General features: G+C 45.5%; 1 protein-coding gene across 2 annotated transcripts in view; it reads left to right on the top strand.

The window, feature by feature from the left end:
- Window positions 1-18,731, top strand: part of WASHC4 (WASH complex subunit 4) — a 174,925-nt gene that overhangs the window by 32,038 nt on the left and 124,156 nt on the right. For both annotated transcript variants that reach the window (XM_073556919.1, XM_073556920.1), the window contains exon 2: window positions 18,436-18,575. In XM_073556919.1, the coding sequence (XP_073413020.1) occupies window positions 18,436-18,575 (140 nt within the window). The remainder of the gene's footprint in view (window positions 1-18,435; window positions 18,576-18,731) is intronic.

The raw sequence follows: 18,731 nt of genomic DNA on the forward strand, positions 1-18,731 counted from the left end.
CCAAATTTAGGGCCAGCGGCATTTAAGAGGCCCTTTCGAAATAAGAGTTTTTTTCAGAGAAGACCACCAAGGGAACAAAAGTGGGATGACAAAAGAAGAGATAGAGGCTTCTTTAATAACTCTCCCCGGGACAAAAAGCCCTCCAAGTGACAGTACGCCCAGGGTGGGGGGAAGGTTATCCTTTTTCCTTCCAGCCTGGAGGAGAATTTCAACAAACCCATGGATAATAAACCTAATCCAGGAGGGCCTAAGGATAGACTTCCTCTCTCTCCCGCCTCAAAAATATGTAACAACGCCGCTGAGATCCAGTATGCGAGAACAGGAAGCGCTAGAAAGCGAGGTCCTAGGCCTAGTGAAAAAAGGAGTCCTCCAGGAGGTTCCCCGACAGGATATGGGCAGAGGGTTCTACTCCCCCCTCTTTCTAGTGACCAAACCAGACGGCACCTTTCGTACTATTATAAATCTGAGAAAACTAAACAAATATGTCAAGAATCAGAGCTTCAAAATGGAGTCGATCAAATCTACCACCAAAGTCCTGTTCCCAAACTGCTACGTGACGGTGTTGGACCTCAGCGACGCTTATTATCACGTCCCGATCCACCAAGACTCCAGGAAATATCTAAGGTTAGCCGTCTCAATAAAAGGCAAAATGAAAGAATTCCAGTACAGGGCCCTGCCGTTCGGAATATCGATAGCTCCGCGAGTATTCACCAAAATAGTAGCGGAAATGATGGCTCATATAAGAGAACAAGATATAATAATAATCCCGTATTTAGACGATTTCCTAATAGCGGACAGCTCGTCTCAGAAATGCAGGGAACAGAGAGACAGGGTGATGAACACTCTACAAGACCTGGGCTGGCTTCTAAATCTAAAAAAATCAAGATTGGAGCCCAGCAGGGTACAGGAATTCTTGGGCCTAACATTAGACTCAAGCATTCAGGAGTGTCACCCCCAGACCGCAAAAAAGAGAAGATCGCTCAAATTACAGCAAGAGCAATCCAAAATCCCTCCATGACATTAAGGAAGGCTATGTCACTGTTGGGTTCCCTATCCGCCTGCCTGCCAGCAGTTCAATGGGCTCAGTTAGACACAAGAGATCTCCAGTGGGACGTATTGGCCAACCAGGCATCAATAGGGGGACACCTAGAGGGTCGTATTACCCTAAATTCAAGCACTATTCATTCCCTAGCTTGGTGGCAAAGCCAGGAGAATCTGTCCACAGGGATCCCCTGGACAACAAAGATAACACGCATAGTGACAACAGATGCCAGTCCCACAGGATGGGGAGCACACATGAACAACGAGGTGGCTCAGAGCGTATGGGGAAATCAAGAACTAAAAGCTTCCTCAAATCAAAAGGAGCTTCTAGCAGTAGGCTATGCGTTAACACACTTTCTACCCCTACTCCGGAATCACCATGTCCGCATCCTTTCGGACAATCGAGTCACAGTAGCCTATATAAATCATCAGGGGGGAACCAGGTCCCAAGCCCTAATGGACACATCCGCCAAAATCCTCCAACTGGCGGAGGCAAACCTGCTATCTCTGACAGCCATACACATCCGCGGTACAGAGAATCAGAGGGCAGACTTTCTGAGCCGCACCCAGTTACGACAGGGGGAATGGGTACTAAAGCAGTCCATTTTTCGGCAGATTGTAAAAATGTGGGGGACCCCAGACATAGATCTGTTTGCCGATTTCAAAAACAAAAAAGTAGACACCTTCTGCTCCCTAGATCCCAGGGGGAATCCTCTATCTCTGGACGCATTTATGCTCCCATGGACACAGAGTCTAACATATGCCTTTCCCCCAATCATGCTCATCCCAGCGGTCCTAAAGAAGGTCAGGGAGGACAGGGCAAGAATGATACTGATAGCCCCCTTCTGGCCCAAAAGAACCTGGTTTTCCTGGCTAAGAATGCTCTCAGTAACCGACCCTTGGATCCTACCGGATCTCCCGGACCTGCTATCGCAGGGCCCAGTGCTACATCCTCAGGCACCGAACCTCCATTTAACAGCATGGAATTTGAGAGGGCACTGATGAGGGACAGGGGATTTTCAGAAAACCTGATAACTACACTACAAAAAAGTAGGAAACCGGTTACGATGAGAGCTTACGGCAGAACATGGAAAAAAATTCCTATCCACTTCTAGGGCAAAGGTTCAGGATGGGGTTCAGATTGATAAAATCCTAGAATTCCTACAAAAGGGCCTAGAACAGGGTCTGGCGGTCAACACATTAAAAGTACAAATAGCGGCGTTAGGCGCCCTCTATAACCATGATGTGGCAGGTGACCCCTGGGTAGCATGGTTTATTAAAGCCGCAACCAGATCTAAGCCAATAGTCAGTCAAAGATTACCCTCATGGGACCTGAATCTTGTACTTTCAACACTGACAGGCCCTCCGTTTGAACCAATTCACTCGGCAACCCTAAAGATCCTATCACTCAAAACTGTGCTTCTGGTGGCACTAACATCAGCCCGAAGAGTGAGCGATATTCAAGCCTTGTCAGCAGGGCCTCCTTTTACAAAAATTTTAGACGATAGTCATCCTAAAACCGGACCCAGCCTATTTACCTAAAGTGTCGTCACATTTCCACAGGTCCCAGGAGGTAGCCCTTCCCTCCTTCTGCCCAAATCCAAAAAATAAAGGGGAAGAAAAATTCCATACTTTAGATGTTAAAAGGTGCCTAGTACAATACTTGATACAGGAAAGATGTATATCTTTGTACCGTGTTAGCCAGTAGATAGAAAAATATTCTGGATTGAGAGTCCTCAGTAGTTGATACCTTTTAATGGCTAACTGAAAAGATGGTAATACATTGCAAGCTTTCGAGACTACTCAGGTCTCTTCATCAGGCTAGACTAATACAAAATCTGAAGTCACATATTTATACACAATACAGCCTAGAAAAAATGCAATAGATAAGACAAGTGACGTGAAGCAGAACTATCAATATGGGAGAGGGAGAAACATAAATATAAACATTGGACCAGTTCATAGATAAGGAGTCTGGATGTTTTATGGTTCTCTGATTGGGGTCTAGTTCTGTGTTGCCCCGCAAGGTTTTAAAAGGAATTTCCTTAATTGATGTAAAAAGACATAAATCCATGCGACACATTCATTCCAGCACTGAGAGTGTCAAAGTTCGTCATAAATTTGTACTCCCAAACTCGTCTCTCTCTCTGAGACTTGAAGTTACCTTTCAATACCAGTAATTTCATATCCACGCTGCTGTGATCAGGGATACAGAAATGTTTTGCCACAGGTAGATCCATTCTTTTTTCTCTTATTGTGTGACGATGAGCATTCATCCTTGTTCTAAGCTTTTGCCCTGTCTCCCCCACATACAGACCCCCAGTTGGACATTTAGTACAAATAATTAAGTACACCACATTAGATGTAATGCAGGTGAAAGTACCTGGGATCTTGTAAAAGCTTAGAACAAGGATGAATGCTCATCGTCACACAATAAGAGAAAAAAGAATGGATCTACCTGTGGCAAAACATTTCTGTATCCCTGATCACAGCAGCGTGGATATGAAATTACTGGTATTGAAAGGTAACTTCAAGTCTCAGAGAGAGAGACGAGTTTGGGAGTACAAATTTATGACGAACTTTGACACTCTCAGTGCTGGAATGAATGTGTCGCATGGATTTATGTCTTTTTTCATCAATTAAGGAATTTCCTTTTAAAACCTTGCGGGGCAACACAGAACTAGACCCCAATCAGAGAACCATAAAACATCCAGACTCCTTATCTATGAACTGGTCCAATGTTTATATTTGTGTTTCTCCCTCTCCCATATTGATAGTTCTGCTTCACGTCACTTGTCTTATCTATTGCATTTTTTCTAGGCTGTATTGTGCATAAATATGTGACTTCAGATTTTGTATTAGTCTAGCCTGATGAAGAGACCTGAGTAGTCTCGAAAGCTTGCAATGTATTACCATCTTTTCAGTTAGCCATTAAAAGGTATCAACTACTGAGGACTCTCAATCCTGAATATTTTTCTTAGTACAATACTTAGAGGCCACCAAAAAATGTAGGAAGGAAGGGTCTCTCTTTGTGTGTTTCCAGGGTCCTCGGAAGGGGCTCAAAGCATCCAAGAGTACCCTGGCAAGGTGGATAAGGGATGCGATCGCCCTGGCATATTCATCCAGCGGGAATACCATCCCAGAGGGGCTGAGAGCTCATTCCACAAGGGCAATGGTGACCTCATGGGCTGAAAGATCTGAGGTATCAATAGAACAAATCTGTAAGGCGGCCACCTGGTCAACACCTTCTACCTTTTTCAAGCACTACCGCCTAGATCTAGCCTCTACGTCTGATCTGACCTTCGGGAGAAGGGTCCTTCAGGCGGTGGTCCCTCCCTAAGCTACCAATCTCTGAAATTCTCTCCGTGGTGCTGTCATGGGTGAGAGAGAATAGCTTAGTTACTCACCGATAACGGTGTTTCTCGGAACCCATGACAGCACCCGCTTATTCCCCTCCCCTTCACGAGTATGGTGAGCACGTTTTACTGTTAGTAGAGTGTTTCCGTTTAGGCACGGTGCTTTGATAAGTAAGCAGTATTATAATGTTGTGTATATATTTCTGTTGTCTAACTAACCTGGAGACCCTCTGATGCTCTGTAACCAACTGAAGGTGGAGGAGAGGTACCGCCCTTTTATCTGTAGGTTCCTGTCCCTGAAGGGCGGATCACCTCTCTCCGTGGTGCTGTCATGGGTTCCGAGAAACGCTGTTATCGGTGAGTAACTAAGCTATTATTTTTTTTGCTTTTTTTTTTATTTTTTAAGGGGTTCGCTATAGGGGTTAACTAATGGGGCAGTTTTATAGGGCAGGTCGTTACGGACGTGGCGATACCTAATATGTGTACTTTTATTGTTTTTTTTTTTTTTTTTTATTTCAAAAAAATGGATTTATTGGGGCAATATTTTTTTATTAACACTTTTTTTTTTTTTTTTTTTAACTTTATTACATAGTCCCAGGTGGGACATCTCTGTCCTGTGACAGATCACTGATCTGTCACATCACAGATCACTGTGACAGATCAGCGATCTGTCACAGGCACTGCTGCAGACTTCCTCATGCCTGCGGTTTGCAGGCACCGAGAAAGCCAGCTCTCTGCAGGCCCCTGTCGCCATCTTGGATTCGAGGGCCTGCAGGGAAGGAGCCCCCCGCAGCAGTGCTGCACATTGCGCTGCCGTGGGGGGCTCAGGGAAGCACGGAGGGAGCCCCCTCCCTGCCGATGCTTCCTTTTAACCCCCGGTACACTGCGATCATGTTTGATCGCGGTGTGCAAGGGGTTAACGTGTCGGGGGCGGGCCGTGACCGTCCCTGACACATTGTGCCGGGTGTCAGCTGTGATAATTAGCTGACACCCGGCCGCGATTAGCGGCGCTCACCACGTGGGCGCCGCTGATCGCTGAGGCGTACTATCCCGTCCATGGGCATAGGGGCCCGGGTCCCATGGACGGGATAATATGTCTGATGTCAGGAAGGGGTTAAAGAATAGTTTGGGGTTTGTTTTACTTTCCTTAGCAATGAGTCTCTCAGTTTCCACTTTTGCTAAATGTATTTGTTTTTTACACATTTTATTTTTTTCTCTATAACTTTTTAATGCTTCTTCATTGCCTTCTTGTTTTAGCTTCTTAAGTGCCTTGTTCTTGTTATTTATTGCCCTTTTTACATCCTTATTTAGCCACATTGGTGTTCTCCTGTTCCTAGCCCTTTTATTTCTGTACAGTATGGCTAGCTCGCAGTGGGTGTGTAAAACTGATTTAAATATTTCCCATTTATTTTCTGTGCTCCTATTTTTGAGGACATTGTCCCAATCAATTCAGCGAAGGTCCTCTCTAAGCTGATCAAACTTTGCTTTCCTGAAATTCAGCGTTTTTGTAACCCACTTCCAGGGCACCTTACTGAAGGACAAGTGGAATTGTATTATATTGTGGTCACTGTTCCCTAGGTGCCCATCGACTCGTACTTCTGTTAATTTTAAGCAACAGGCCAGATAGAATAAGGCCAGAAGGGCTGTCCCTCTAGTTGGGCCCTGCACAAGTTGTGACAGATAATTATCCTTGGTCACTGATAGAAATTGGTTTCCTTTCTGATATACGCAGGTTTCAGTTTCCCAGTCTATGTCGGGGTAATTGAAGTCCCCCATAATAATCTCCTCATTGTGATTTGCTGCTTTGTCTATTTGTTTCAATAATACATTTTCAGTGGTTTCTGTTATATTTGGTGGCTTATAACAAACCCTTATGAGGATTTTATTACTTTTCGCTCCTTGTATCTCCACCCATAGAGACTCCACCTCTTCATTTCCCTCTTGTATATCTTCTCTTAGTGTGGGCTTTAAAGTGGACTTTATATATAGAAAGACTCCACCCCCTTTCCTTTTTTTACCATCCCTCCTAAACAAATCATATCCTTGCAAGTTAGCTGCCCAGTCATAGCTGTCGTCTTACCATGTCTCAGTTATTCCTACTATGTCATATTTTACCTCATACATTACCAACTCCAGATCTTCAATCTTATTGGTCAGGCTTCTTGCGTTGGTCAGCATGCAGGAAAGAAGTTTTGCTTCATTTTTCTTTGCTTCCTTCTGAGGACCGTCTTGGGTCCTCTTTACCACATCTAGTATCCTTGATTAGTTTGTCCTTCTGCTGCATGTTCTTGTCTGCTGTTTTTCCTCCCATCCCCTCTTCTTCTAGTTGAAAGCCCTCCTGATGAGTGTGGCAAGACTTCTGGCGAATGTGTGTTTCCCAGGTTTTGTGAGGTGTATCCCATCTCTTGCGAGAAGTCCATCGTAGAGGTAATTCACGCCATGGTCCAAGAATCCAAATCCTTGCTGCCTGCACCACCGTCGTAGCCAGTTGTTCACCTCTAGTATCCTATTCCATCTTCTGATGCCATGACCATCGACTGGGAGGATTGATGAGAAAACAACCTGTACGTTCCGTTCCTTTATTTTCTTCCCCAGAATTTCAAAGTCTTCGCAGATAGTTGGTAGGTCATATATACGTACATGTTGTTGGTGGGAGCAGAGTCTGCCATAAGCTCAGTTAAAGGGAAGTGGGAAAGACTCATCTCTAATACGCAGGGAGAGGAGTGGGAAGAGATCCTGGAGTCCTCGATCGGAGTATCACCATCTATTAATAATAAAATGATACAGCTGTATATAATAAACCAATCATATTTGACTCCGATACGACTTTTTAAGATGGGTCGATTCCAATCATCAGAATGCTTGTGTTGTCATGCACCAGATGCAGACTTTATCCACATGATATGGCAGTGTCCCACTGTCCTGCAGTACTGGAAAGAGGTGACGCTATTCTTGTAATCACTGGTGCAAGCTCCTGTCCCTCTTGAGCCACTGGTCTGCTTGTTTGGGGTATGGGAGGAGGAGATTTGGGGTCACCATGTTGGGATATTTCTACGTGAAACGCTGTTCATGGCACGGAAAGTTTTGGCACTACGGTGGATGGGCAGTTCATGTCCCTCTCTCCGAACCTGGATTGATCTAGTAAATACGATTGTTCCATACGAGCGCACACTGTATCAGAATAGGGGATGCCCGGGTAAATTTGAAAGGATCTGGGAGAAATAGAATTCTTCACATCTTACATTGTAGGACAGAGACATTGCATGTGGGACACTGTGGTGAAGGATAGTAGGCTGCGAATTGGTAAATAGTTGATGTAGTTGTAGTTTAGTTTAGGAATTTATAATCGATCTGCATTATCTAAGCGACATGATAGAGGCCTGTGAGATATACCGTATTTTTTGGACTATAAGACGCACCGGACCATAAGACGCACCCCAATTTTCAGTAGGAAAATAGGGAGAAAAAAATAATGTGTCAAATGGGGGTCCGTCTTACAGTCCGAATTCAGCTTACCTGGGAAGGGATCCGGCACAGGTGGAGAAGTAGTCACAGGGGTCATTCAGTGGTCCAGGCTTGTGCGGTGGCGGCTCTGTGCTGGGGCAGGTTGGTTGTGCTGGGGCAGCTGTGCTGGGGCAGGGGCAGCTGTGCTGGGGCAGGGGCAGCTGTGCTGGGGCAGGGGCAGCTGTGCTGGGGCAGGGGCAGCTGTGCTGGGGCTGGGGCAGCTGTGCTGGGGCAGCTGTGCTGGGGCAGCGTCAGCAGTGCTGGGGCAGGGGCAGCAGGGCTGGGACAGGTGGGCTCTGCGGTGGTGGCAGCGGGCTGTGCTCCGGTGCAGGGGCGGCGGCTCCGACGGCATTTCTTCGCAGCCCGGAGGCCACCGCACTTCCCTTGCTGGCCGCAGCCATGTTGCGGTGGCCTCCGGGAGCATGGACGCCGGAAAGATGGCCGCCGGTCCGGGGACGGCGCATGCGCGGGATCAGATCTCGTCCCGAGATCTCGGGGGACGAGATTCAAATCTCGGCAACAAGATCTCGTCCCCCGAGATCTCGGGCGATATCTGAAGCTGCGCATGCGCCGTTCCCGGACTGGCGGCGATCTTCCCGGCGTCCATGCTCCCGGAGGCCACCGCAACATGGCGGCGGCCAGCAAGGGAAGTGTGGTGGCCTCCGGGCTGAGAAGAAATGCTGGCGGAGCCGCCGCCCCTGCACCGGAGCACAGCCCGCTGCCACCACTGCACCGCCGAGCGCTGCCACCACCGCACCGCAGAGCCCAGCCCGCTGCCACCAGCCACCAGGTTAGTACCGTGTATTGCAACCATAAGACGCACCCCCCACTTTCCCCCAAAGTTTTGGGGGAAAAAAGTGCGTCTTATGGTCGAAAAAATACGGTAATTGATGTACATGTTTATAATATATAGGCCGTTGTTGTTTGTATATGCTTGGGGGATTATGCATGTATTACTCGCATATTAATAAGTGTTTATGTTCTGTATAATGTTCATAACCACGAGCAAATATGTATGCTGTACATTACATCCTTTTCTTGTTTTGAGTTCAGTAAACGAATTTAGAAAAAAAAAAAAAGTACTCACTATGCATCTAGAGAAGTTCCTTGGAGGGTCTAGTTTCCAAAATGGGGTCACTTGTGGGGGAGCTCCAATGTTTAGGCACACAGGGGCTCTCCAAACACGACATGGTGTCAGCTAAATATTCCAGCATATTTTCCATTCAAAAAGTCAAATGGCGCTCCTTCCCTTCTGAGCCCTGCCGTGCGCCCAAACAGTGGTTTATGACCACATATGAGGTATCGGTGTACTCAGGAGAAATTGCGCAACAAATTTTAGGATCCTTTTACCCATGTAAAAATGAAAAAATTGATGCTAAAAGAAAATTTTTGTTTGAAAAATTAAAATGTCCATGTTTCCCTTCCATGTTGCTTTAGTGCCTGTGAAGCACCTGAAGGGTTAATAATCTTCTTGAATGTAGTTTTGAGTAGCTTGATGGGTGCAGTTTTTAGAATGGTGTCACTTTTGGTTTTTTTCTGCCATATAGACCCCTCAAAGTGACTTCAAATGTGAGGTGGTTCCTAAAAAAATGGTTTTGTAAATTTTGTTGTAAAAATGAGAAATCGTTGGTCAACTTTTAACCCTTATAACTTCCTATCGAAAAAAAATTTTGTTTTCTAAATTGTGCTGATGTAAAGTAGATGTTTGCGAAATGTTATTTAGTAACTATTTTGTGTCACATAACTCTCTGGTTTAACAGAATAAAAATTCAAAATTTGAAAATTGCGAAATTTTCAAAATTTTTGCCAAATTTCCGTTTTTTTCACAAGCGCAAAAATTATCAACCTAAATTTACTACTAACATGAAGCCCAATATGTCACGAAAAAACATTCTCAGAATCGCTAGGATGCATTGAAGCGTTCCTTAGTTATTACCTCATAAAGGGGCACTGGTCAGAATTGCAAAAAATGGCCTGGTCATTAAGGTCAAAATAGGCTGGGTCATGAAGGGGTTAAAAACGCCGCCGTTTTCCAATTTAGTCACAAGAAAGAAAACAAACTCGTGTAAGAGATTTCTGGAATCACAGCTTTTGCTGGTACTGTAAAAGCAGCTTTTAATATGCAGCTAAAATGCAACGTGTGACATGGCTTTAAGGAGCAATTTGTGAAAATCCGTCCACAGGATACAATCACTGCCCGAGCTCAAAATTTGCCTAATGCCGGGGTCACACTTGCGAGCCTCTCGCATCAATACCCGGCGCTGCCACCGGCACTCGGAACTGGAGTGTGCGGCTGCATGTATTTCTATGCAGCTGAGCGCTCCGGTCCCGAGTGTCGGTGGCAGCGCCGGGTATTGATGTGTCCATTACCGAACCAAATGTTATTATTTCTAAGGCCGCGTTCACATGGTCAGTATTTGGTGTGTTTTTTACCTCAGTGTTTATATAAGGCCCATGAGTGGGTGATAAATCCAAAAGTAGTGACGTATTTCTATTATATTTTCCATCTGATTGTTCCTCTCCTGATTTTCACTCACAATATGAGGTAAAATACTGACCAAATTCTGAGTATGTGAACGCTGCCTTAAAGTTTTGGGGGACCTGTTATCAGATTCATGCTGCCCAAACCACAGGCCTCAGGAATTGGTCTGGCTGCGCAATCACATCCAGGTATGACTTTCCCCGCAGCATTTTGGAGAAAACGTAGGCTCCGATTCAGCAAAGCTTTTACACCCAAGAAGTGGCGCTAGTCAGTTGCTCTAAAATTGTGCAACGTTTGGAGTTTTAATAGTAAATTCTCCCAGCTCCAACGAACTGGGCATGACAGGGGCTCGGCAGAGGCGTGACGCCACACCTTCTCTAATTCATAATGAGCTGTGGCTTTCCCCAAAAATCTCACTCCAGACCCTGCAGCAATGGAGTGACATTACTGATCTGTCCCTTTAGACCCCCGCAGGCTTCTCAAACTAAGGCCCTGATTCATCACTAGCAACAAGTTTTACTGCTGATCTTGATGAGAGGGCGGGGGGAAGTAAGAGCCCCCTGATTTATGAAGAGATGCATGTCTGATGAATCGCGGCCTTAGGTTGGAAAGCCACCTGGGGACTTAAGCCCCCGTTACACACTGCGATATCGCTAGCAATGTCGCTGTAAAGTCACCGATTTTGTGACGTTGCAGCGATATTACTAGCGATATCGCTGCATGTGATACTTACCTCCGACCGGCTCCCCCGCTGGTTATCGCTGATCGCGCGAGAAGCTGCTGGACCATTCCTCGTCGTCCACTTCCTGCGGCGCTTCCTGCTGTGACGACAAGCGACGCGTGGAGCCGGGCGGGAGGACGCAGGATCGCCGTGTCTGACAGGTAAGTAGCGATCCCCGTCCCCTGCGATGTCGCTGGTGAGATCTGCCTGAGTGGCAGCTCACTAGCGACCACCCAGCGATTCACCAGCGATCCTGACCGCGTCATATCGCTGGACGGGATCGCTGGTGAGTCGCTAGGTGTAACGGTACCCTTACAGGGAGTCATGATGGCCAGTGCGGCCCCAATCACATTAACTGGCAGGCCTCTCCTAGTGTAGACACATGGCAGACACCATTATCTGGAGGTGGTTGTAGAGTAGTCTGCTGGGGCATTTTTGGACTAGTCAGGTCTCTATATTTTCCAGCAGGCCAGGCTTTTCCAAACTGTTTTTCTGAAACAACAACAATAAAAGCATCCTGACAGCAGTGGTGCAGCCAGGCTCTGATTAATGCTGCCCGTGGTCCTGGCCCCATGAATCTAATGGCTGGTTCCCTTTAAAGTACAATGGAGGGGCTTTATCAAGCTAAGGGCTCGTTCTCGCTCACGTATGCAACTTACGAGTGCTACCTGATGTTTTATCAGATAGCACTCGGACTAATATTTTTCAATGGGACTCACAGAATGGAGAAGATGAAGAATCAGAACACACTAAGCTGTCACTCTGATAAGTGTCATTAACATGATCAAGCCGATTCTCTTAGATGAGCAAGGTCAGGAATCAGCCCAGAACTTACATGCTAGGACCTGGTCAATGAACTGAAGGGAGCTGGGACCACAGTCACAAACTAAAATCATGCAAGTTATGTAAGGTCCCCCTACTCACACAAGCACATTGACCATCTGGATGATCCAGAGGAAGCCACAGAGAAGGTCATGTGATCAGATGACACCAAAATTGAACTTTTTGGTATCCACTTCACTCACCATGTTTGGAGGAAGAAGGATGCATATAACCCTAAGAAAAACGTTCCAACCGTGCAGCATGGTGGGGGAAACGTTATATTTTGGGGGTGCTTTTCTGCAAAGGGGACTGGTTGACTGTATCATATTAAAGGGAGGATGGGTCATGACAGTAACCATGCCATGTGACATGGCAGTTAGTCAGGGCAGGAGTCAGGTAACCCACACTTTGCTCTCCCTTTTAACCATGTGCTTTATTTTTATCCTCCTGTGTTCTCTTGCCATCCACATTCACGACCCTATCCCCCCTCCATCACTACTCATTCACATCAGCCCCTCTATACTTCCCTTTCCCATGTACAGCTCCCATGCACTCCTCGCCTTCCTGAGAAACCTCAGCTCATCTTGCCCAAACACATCGCAGAAAAAACCTACTTACAATTCCAACAATTTGCTCTTTATCTTCCTACTACTGATTTCAGGGGACATCTCCCCCAACCCTGGTCCACCATCCCCCAACCTCAACCCCTACCTTACCTCATATCGAAACCATAATAATCTTATTAATATTACTTGCACTCCCTCATCTCCATCTTTTGATTGTGCCCTCTGGAATCCACGGTCTGCTTGTAACAAGCTTCCTTTCCTACACAACTACATTCTGAACAACTCTCTTAATCTGTTGGCCCTCACTGAAACTTGGATTCAGGATTCTGACACTGTCTCTCCTGCTGCCATTTCCTATGGTGGCTTACAATTCTTTCACTCCCTGAGACCCACAAACAGACATGGTGGTGCAGTCGGCATACTCCTGTCCCCACAATGCACGTTCCAGGTCATCCCCCCAGTTCCATCACTCTTATTCCCTTCTTTTGAGGTCCACACCATCAGGCTCTTCTGTCCCCTCTCCCGTCCTGGTCATATACCGGCCCCCAGGCTCACCCACCCACTTCCTTTACCACTTTTCAGCCTGGCTGCCGCACTTCATGTCCTCAGAACTTCCAACCCTTATCCTGGCAGACTTCAACATCCCCATTAACAGCCCTACTTCCATATCTGCATCCCAGCTTCTATCACTAACCACCTTTCTTGGCTTCTCACAGCTTTCAACCTCTGAGACACACAAGGACGTTAACACCCTTGATATGGTCTTTGGCCGGCTCTGTTCAATCTCCCACCTAAATAACTCACCGCTTCCACTCTCTGACCACAACATTCTCTCAATCACGCTCACAAATCCTCGCCCACCCCAGCTCACTCCTACCTACCACACAGTCAGAAATCTACAAGCCATTAACCCTCAGACACTTTCAGACTCCCAACACTCTTCACTGTCCCCAATCTCCTCTTTTTCCTGTCCTAGTCTGGCTGTTCATCACTACAATGATACTCTTAGAAGCACCCTTGACCAAGTAGCTCCCCTCACCCTCAGAACCTCCAAGTACAGAGTAAAACAGCCCTGACTCACATCGCAAACTCAACTTCTCCAGCGATGCTCTAGGAGTGCTGAACGCCTATGGAGAAAAACCCGCACACCAGAAGACTTCATCCACTTCAAATTATATGTTAAGAACCTATAACGCTGCCCTTCACCTCGCCAAACAGACCTACTTCACAACCCTGATCTCCTCACTAGCCAACAACCCCAAGAAACTTTTTGACACCTTTCACTCCCTCCTCAGGCCAAAAGCACAAGCCCCTATCACAGATTTGTGCTGATGACCTGGCCTCCCACTTTACAGAAAAAATAGATAATATCCGTCAGGAAATCTGCTTCCAACCACCAAGTGCTGTGACTCCCATCCCTTCCTGCCTCTCCCCTGGCTCACTTTCCACATTTGATCCTATCACAGAAGAAGTAGTCTCCAGACACCTCTCTTCTCGTCCGACTACATGCACTACCGACCCCATTCCCTCACATCTCCTCCAGTCTCTCTCTCCAGTTGTCACAACCCACCTAACTACAATCTTTAATCTCTCCCTCTCCTCGGGCATTTTCCCATCCTCCTTCAAACACGCCATCGTTACTCCATTACTAAAGAAACCCGCTCTCGACCCATCCTGCACAAACAACTACAGACCAGTCTCCAATCTCCCCTTCGTCTCTAAACTTTTGGAGCTCCCTAGTTTACGCACGCCTTACCCGTAACCTCTCCACTCACTCCCTTCTAGACCCTTCACAGTCCGGCTTCCGCCCCTACATTCGACTGAAACTGCACTCATCAAAGTGACCAATGACCTTCTGACAGCAAAACATAACGGTGACCACTCTCTGCTCATTCTTCTTGACCTATCTGCAGCTTTCGATACTGTCGAACACCATCTCCTACTCTCTAGGCTCCAGTCACTAGGCATTAAGGACACTGCTCTCTCCTGGTTCTCTTCCTATCTCTCTGACCGCTCCTTCAGTGTTTTGTTCTCTGGCTCCACTTCATCTCCTCTTCCTCTTGCTGTCGGGGTACCTCAGGGCTCAGTCCTTGGCCCCCTTCTCTTCTCTCTCTACACAGCCCCAATTGGACAGACCATCAGCAGATTTGGCTTTCGGTACCATCTTTATGCTGATGACACACAACTACAGTTGTGGCCAAAAGTATTGACACCCCTGCAATTTTGTCAGATAATACTCAGTTTCTTCCTGAAAATGATTGCAAACACAAATTCTTTGGTATTATCTTCATTAAATTTGTCTTAAATGAAAAAATACAAAAAAAATTGTCCTAAAGCCAAATTGGATATAATTCCACACCAAACATAAAAAAGAGGGTGGACAAAAGTATTGGCACTGTTCGAAAAAGCATGTGTTGCTTCTCTAATTTGTGTAATTAACAGCACCTGTAACTTACCTGTGGCACCTAACAGGTGTTGGCAATAACTAAATCACACTTGCAGCCAGTTGACATGGATTAAAGTTGACTCAACCTGTGTCCTTGTGTGTACCACATTGAGCATGGAGAAAAGAAAGAAGACCAAAGAACTGTCTGAGGACTTGAGAAACTAAATTGTGAGGAAGCATGAGCAATCTCAATGCTACAAGTCCATCTCCAAAGACCTGAATGTTCCTCGGTCTACCGTGCGCAATGTCATCAAGTCATGGCACTGTGACTAACCTCCCTAGATGTGGACGGAAAAGAAAAATTGACAAGAGATTTCAATGCAAGATTGTGCGGATGTTGGATAAAGAACCTCGACTAACATCCAAACAAGTTCAAGCTGCCCTGCAGTCCGAGGGTACAACAGTGTCAACCCGTACTATCCGTCGGCGTCTGAATGAAAAGGGACTGTATGGTAGGAGACCCAGGAAGACCCCACTTCTTACCGCGAGACATAAAAAAGCCAGGCTGGAGTTTGCCAAAACTTACCTGAAAAAGCCTGAAACGTTTTGGAAGAATGTTCTCTAGTCAGATGAGAATGAGACAAAAGTAGAGCTTTTTGGGCAAAGGCATCAACATAGAGTTTACAGGAGAAAAAAAGAGGCATTCAAAGAAAAATACACGGTCCCTACAGTCAAACATGGCGGAGGTTCCCTGATGTTTTGGGGTTGCTTTGCTGCCTCTGGCACTGGACTGCTTGACCGTGTGCATGGCATTATGAAGTCTGAAGACTACCAACAAATTTTGCAGCATAATGTAGGGCCCAGTGTGAGAAAGCTGGGTCTCCCTCAGAGGTCATGGGTCTTCCAGCAGGACAATTACCCAAATCACACTTCAAAAAGCACTAGAAAATGGTTTGAGAGAAAGCTCTGGAGACTTCTAAGGTGGCCAGCAATGAGTTCAGACCTGAATCCCATAGAACACCTGTGGAGAGATCTAAAAATGGAAGTTTGGAGAAGGCACCCTTCTAATATCAGGGACCTGGAGCAGTTTGCCAAAGAAAAATGGTCTAAAATTCCAGCAGAGCATTGTAAGAACCTCATTGATGGTTACCGGAAGCGGTTGGTCGCAGTTATTTTGGCTAAAGGTTGTGCAACTAAGTATTAGGCTGAGGGTGCCAATACTTTGGTCTAGCCCATTTTTGGAGTTTTGTGTGAAATCATCAATGTTTTGCTTTTTGCTTCATTCTCTTTTGTGTTTTTTTAATTTAAGACAAATTAAATGAAGATAATAATACCAAAGAATTTGTGATTGCAATCATTTTCAGGAAGAAACTGTGTATTATCTGACAAAATTGCAGGGGTGTCAATACTTTTGGCCACAACTGTATATACGTCTTCCTCCGACCTTACCCCCTCTGTACTACAGAGCGCCAATGATTGTCTGTCCGCAGTCTCCAATATCATGTCCACTCTCTATCTGAAACTCAACCTCTCCAAAACTGAACTTTTTCTGCTCCCGCCGTCTACTAACCTACCTAAATCTGACATTTCCCTCTCCGTGGGTGGTACCACAATAACATCCCGGCAGCAGGCGCGCTGTCTGGGTGTTATGTTTGACACCAATCTCTCCTTCACATCCCATATACAATCTCTTGCCCTCTCTTGCCGCTTACACCTAAAGAACATCTCTAGAATCCGCACTTTTCCCACCATGGAAACAACAAAAACCCTCACTGTAGCATTGATCCACACCCGCCTGGATTACTGCAATGCTCTATTAATTGTCCTCCCCGTCACTCGACTATCCCCTCTCCAGTCCATACTTAATGCAGCAGCCAGGGTCGTCCATCTGGCTAATCGGTACTCGGACGTGTCCGCTCTTTGTCAGTCATTACACTGGCTGCCCATTCATTATAGGATCCAATTCAAAGTACTTGTTCTCACCCACAAAGCTCTCCACGGTGCGGCACCCCCCTACATCTACTCCCTCATTTCTGTCTATCGGCCTAGCCGATCGCTGCGCTCTGCAAAAGACTTTCGACTAACCTCTGCACAAATCCGTAACTCCCACTCCCGACTCCAAGACTTCTCCCGTGCTGCTCCTATCCTTTGGAATGCTCTACCCCAAGAAATTAGGACTATCCACAATTTGCATAGTTTTAGGCGCTCCCTCAAAACACATTTGTTCAGAGCGGCCTATCACGTTCACTAATCAAAGTCATTCTATGTGTAAGTGTGCGTGTGTAGCCCATTCACTATCTCCATCCATCCTTCACTCCCTCAAGATGGCTGGTCCTTCATTGTACATACATCATTGTAAATACACACCTGTACTTTGTATCTCCCTCACCTCCTTGTAGATTGTAAGCTTTCACGAGCAGGGTCGTCTTATTTCGTCTTATTTTGCTTTAATTATTATTGTTAACGTTGTTACTTATGACTTGTGTTTTGAAACTGTTAAACTGTAAAGCGCTGCGGAATATGTTGGCGCTATATAAATAAAGATTATTATTATGACTGAGTCTTCCAGCATGACACTGCCTGAAACACGCAGCACTTTGCGAGCAATTATGGAGTGGCTCCGTAAGAAGAATTTCTAGGTCCTGAAGTAGCCTAGTCAATCTCCAGACATGAACCCAGTAGAAAATCTTTGGCACAAGTTGAAACTCAATGTTGCTCAGAGACAGTCCCAAAACCTGAAAGATCTGGAGAAGCTCTCTATGGAGGAGTTTGTCAAAATTCTTGCTGCAGTGTGTGCAAACTTGGTCATGAACTACAGGGAACGTCTGACATCAGTGATTGCAACAAAGGTTTCTGTACCAAATATTATGGTCTGTTTTTCTATTGTATCAAATACTTCTATCATGCAATACAATGCAAATTAAGTATTTAAAAATCATACAATGTGATTTTCTGGTTTTTTTTTTTTTTTTTTTTTAAGATTGTCACTCACAGTTGAAGTGTATCTATGATAAAAATTAGACCTCTCCATTCTTTGTAGGTGGGAAAACTTGCAAAATCGTCAGTGCATCAAATACTTATTTTCCCCTCTGTAGGTCTCATTATCTTTTGACATTAATGAATCATCCTCCTTCATAAAAAGTGTATTTTAGCCTGATCTTCATTTGTACAGTCAGTTATCATCTTGGATCAATAAACCCTGACACATTTAGGACAGCTACAGAAATTCTATAGATTGCGGTGACAGTGTTAAGCCTTATTCAGACGTCCAAAAAAAAAGTCAGCAATTAAAAACGACGCCCGAATGAGGAATTAAGAAGGGAGAGATCTGTGTATTTTTGTTTTTATAAAGCAAAGTCCAGAAGAAGTTTAAAAAACAAACAAACAAAAAAAAACCTGTCTGATCCTTGCCTTAGCAGTAAGAAACATTCACTCTGATTTTGGCTGTAGAACAATTAAGTCAGTAGTATCTGGACCTGGTGACTAGGGACTGCGAGAACTAATGCTGAGGAATTCTGCCTGACTTTCTTTGACTTTGTCTTTTTGTGCACTTACAGAAATTCATGCAGAAGTACAACTTAAAAACTATGGGAAGTTTTTGGAGGAATACACATCTCAGCTCCGAAGAATAGAAAATGCCCTGGACGATTCTATCGGGGATGTATGGGACTTCAGTTTGGACCCAGTAGTGCTTAAGGTTTGTTAACTCGTCCCATTCATATATGGGACTGATATCCAAGAAGTATCATTTCTCCTTGCTTAGAATGACATGCTAAGCATGTCGAGATGAGGAGACTTAAAGCCACAATGCTCCTCTGGGAAATATGCTAATTATGCAAATTGTCTCTTCAGA

This window comes from Dendrobates tinctorius, unplaced genomic scaffold, assembly GCF_039654945.1.
Source record: "Dendrobates tinctorius isolate UK_male_01 unplaced genomic scaffold, ASM3965494v1 ptg000241l, whole genome shotgun sequence".
Classification (NCBI taxonomy): Eukaryota; Metazoa; Chordata; class Amphibia; order Anura; family Dendrobatidae; genus Dendrobates; species Dendrobates tinctorius.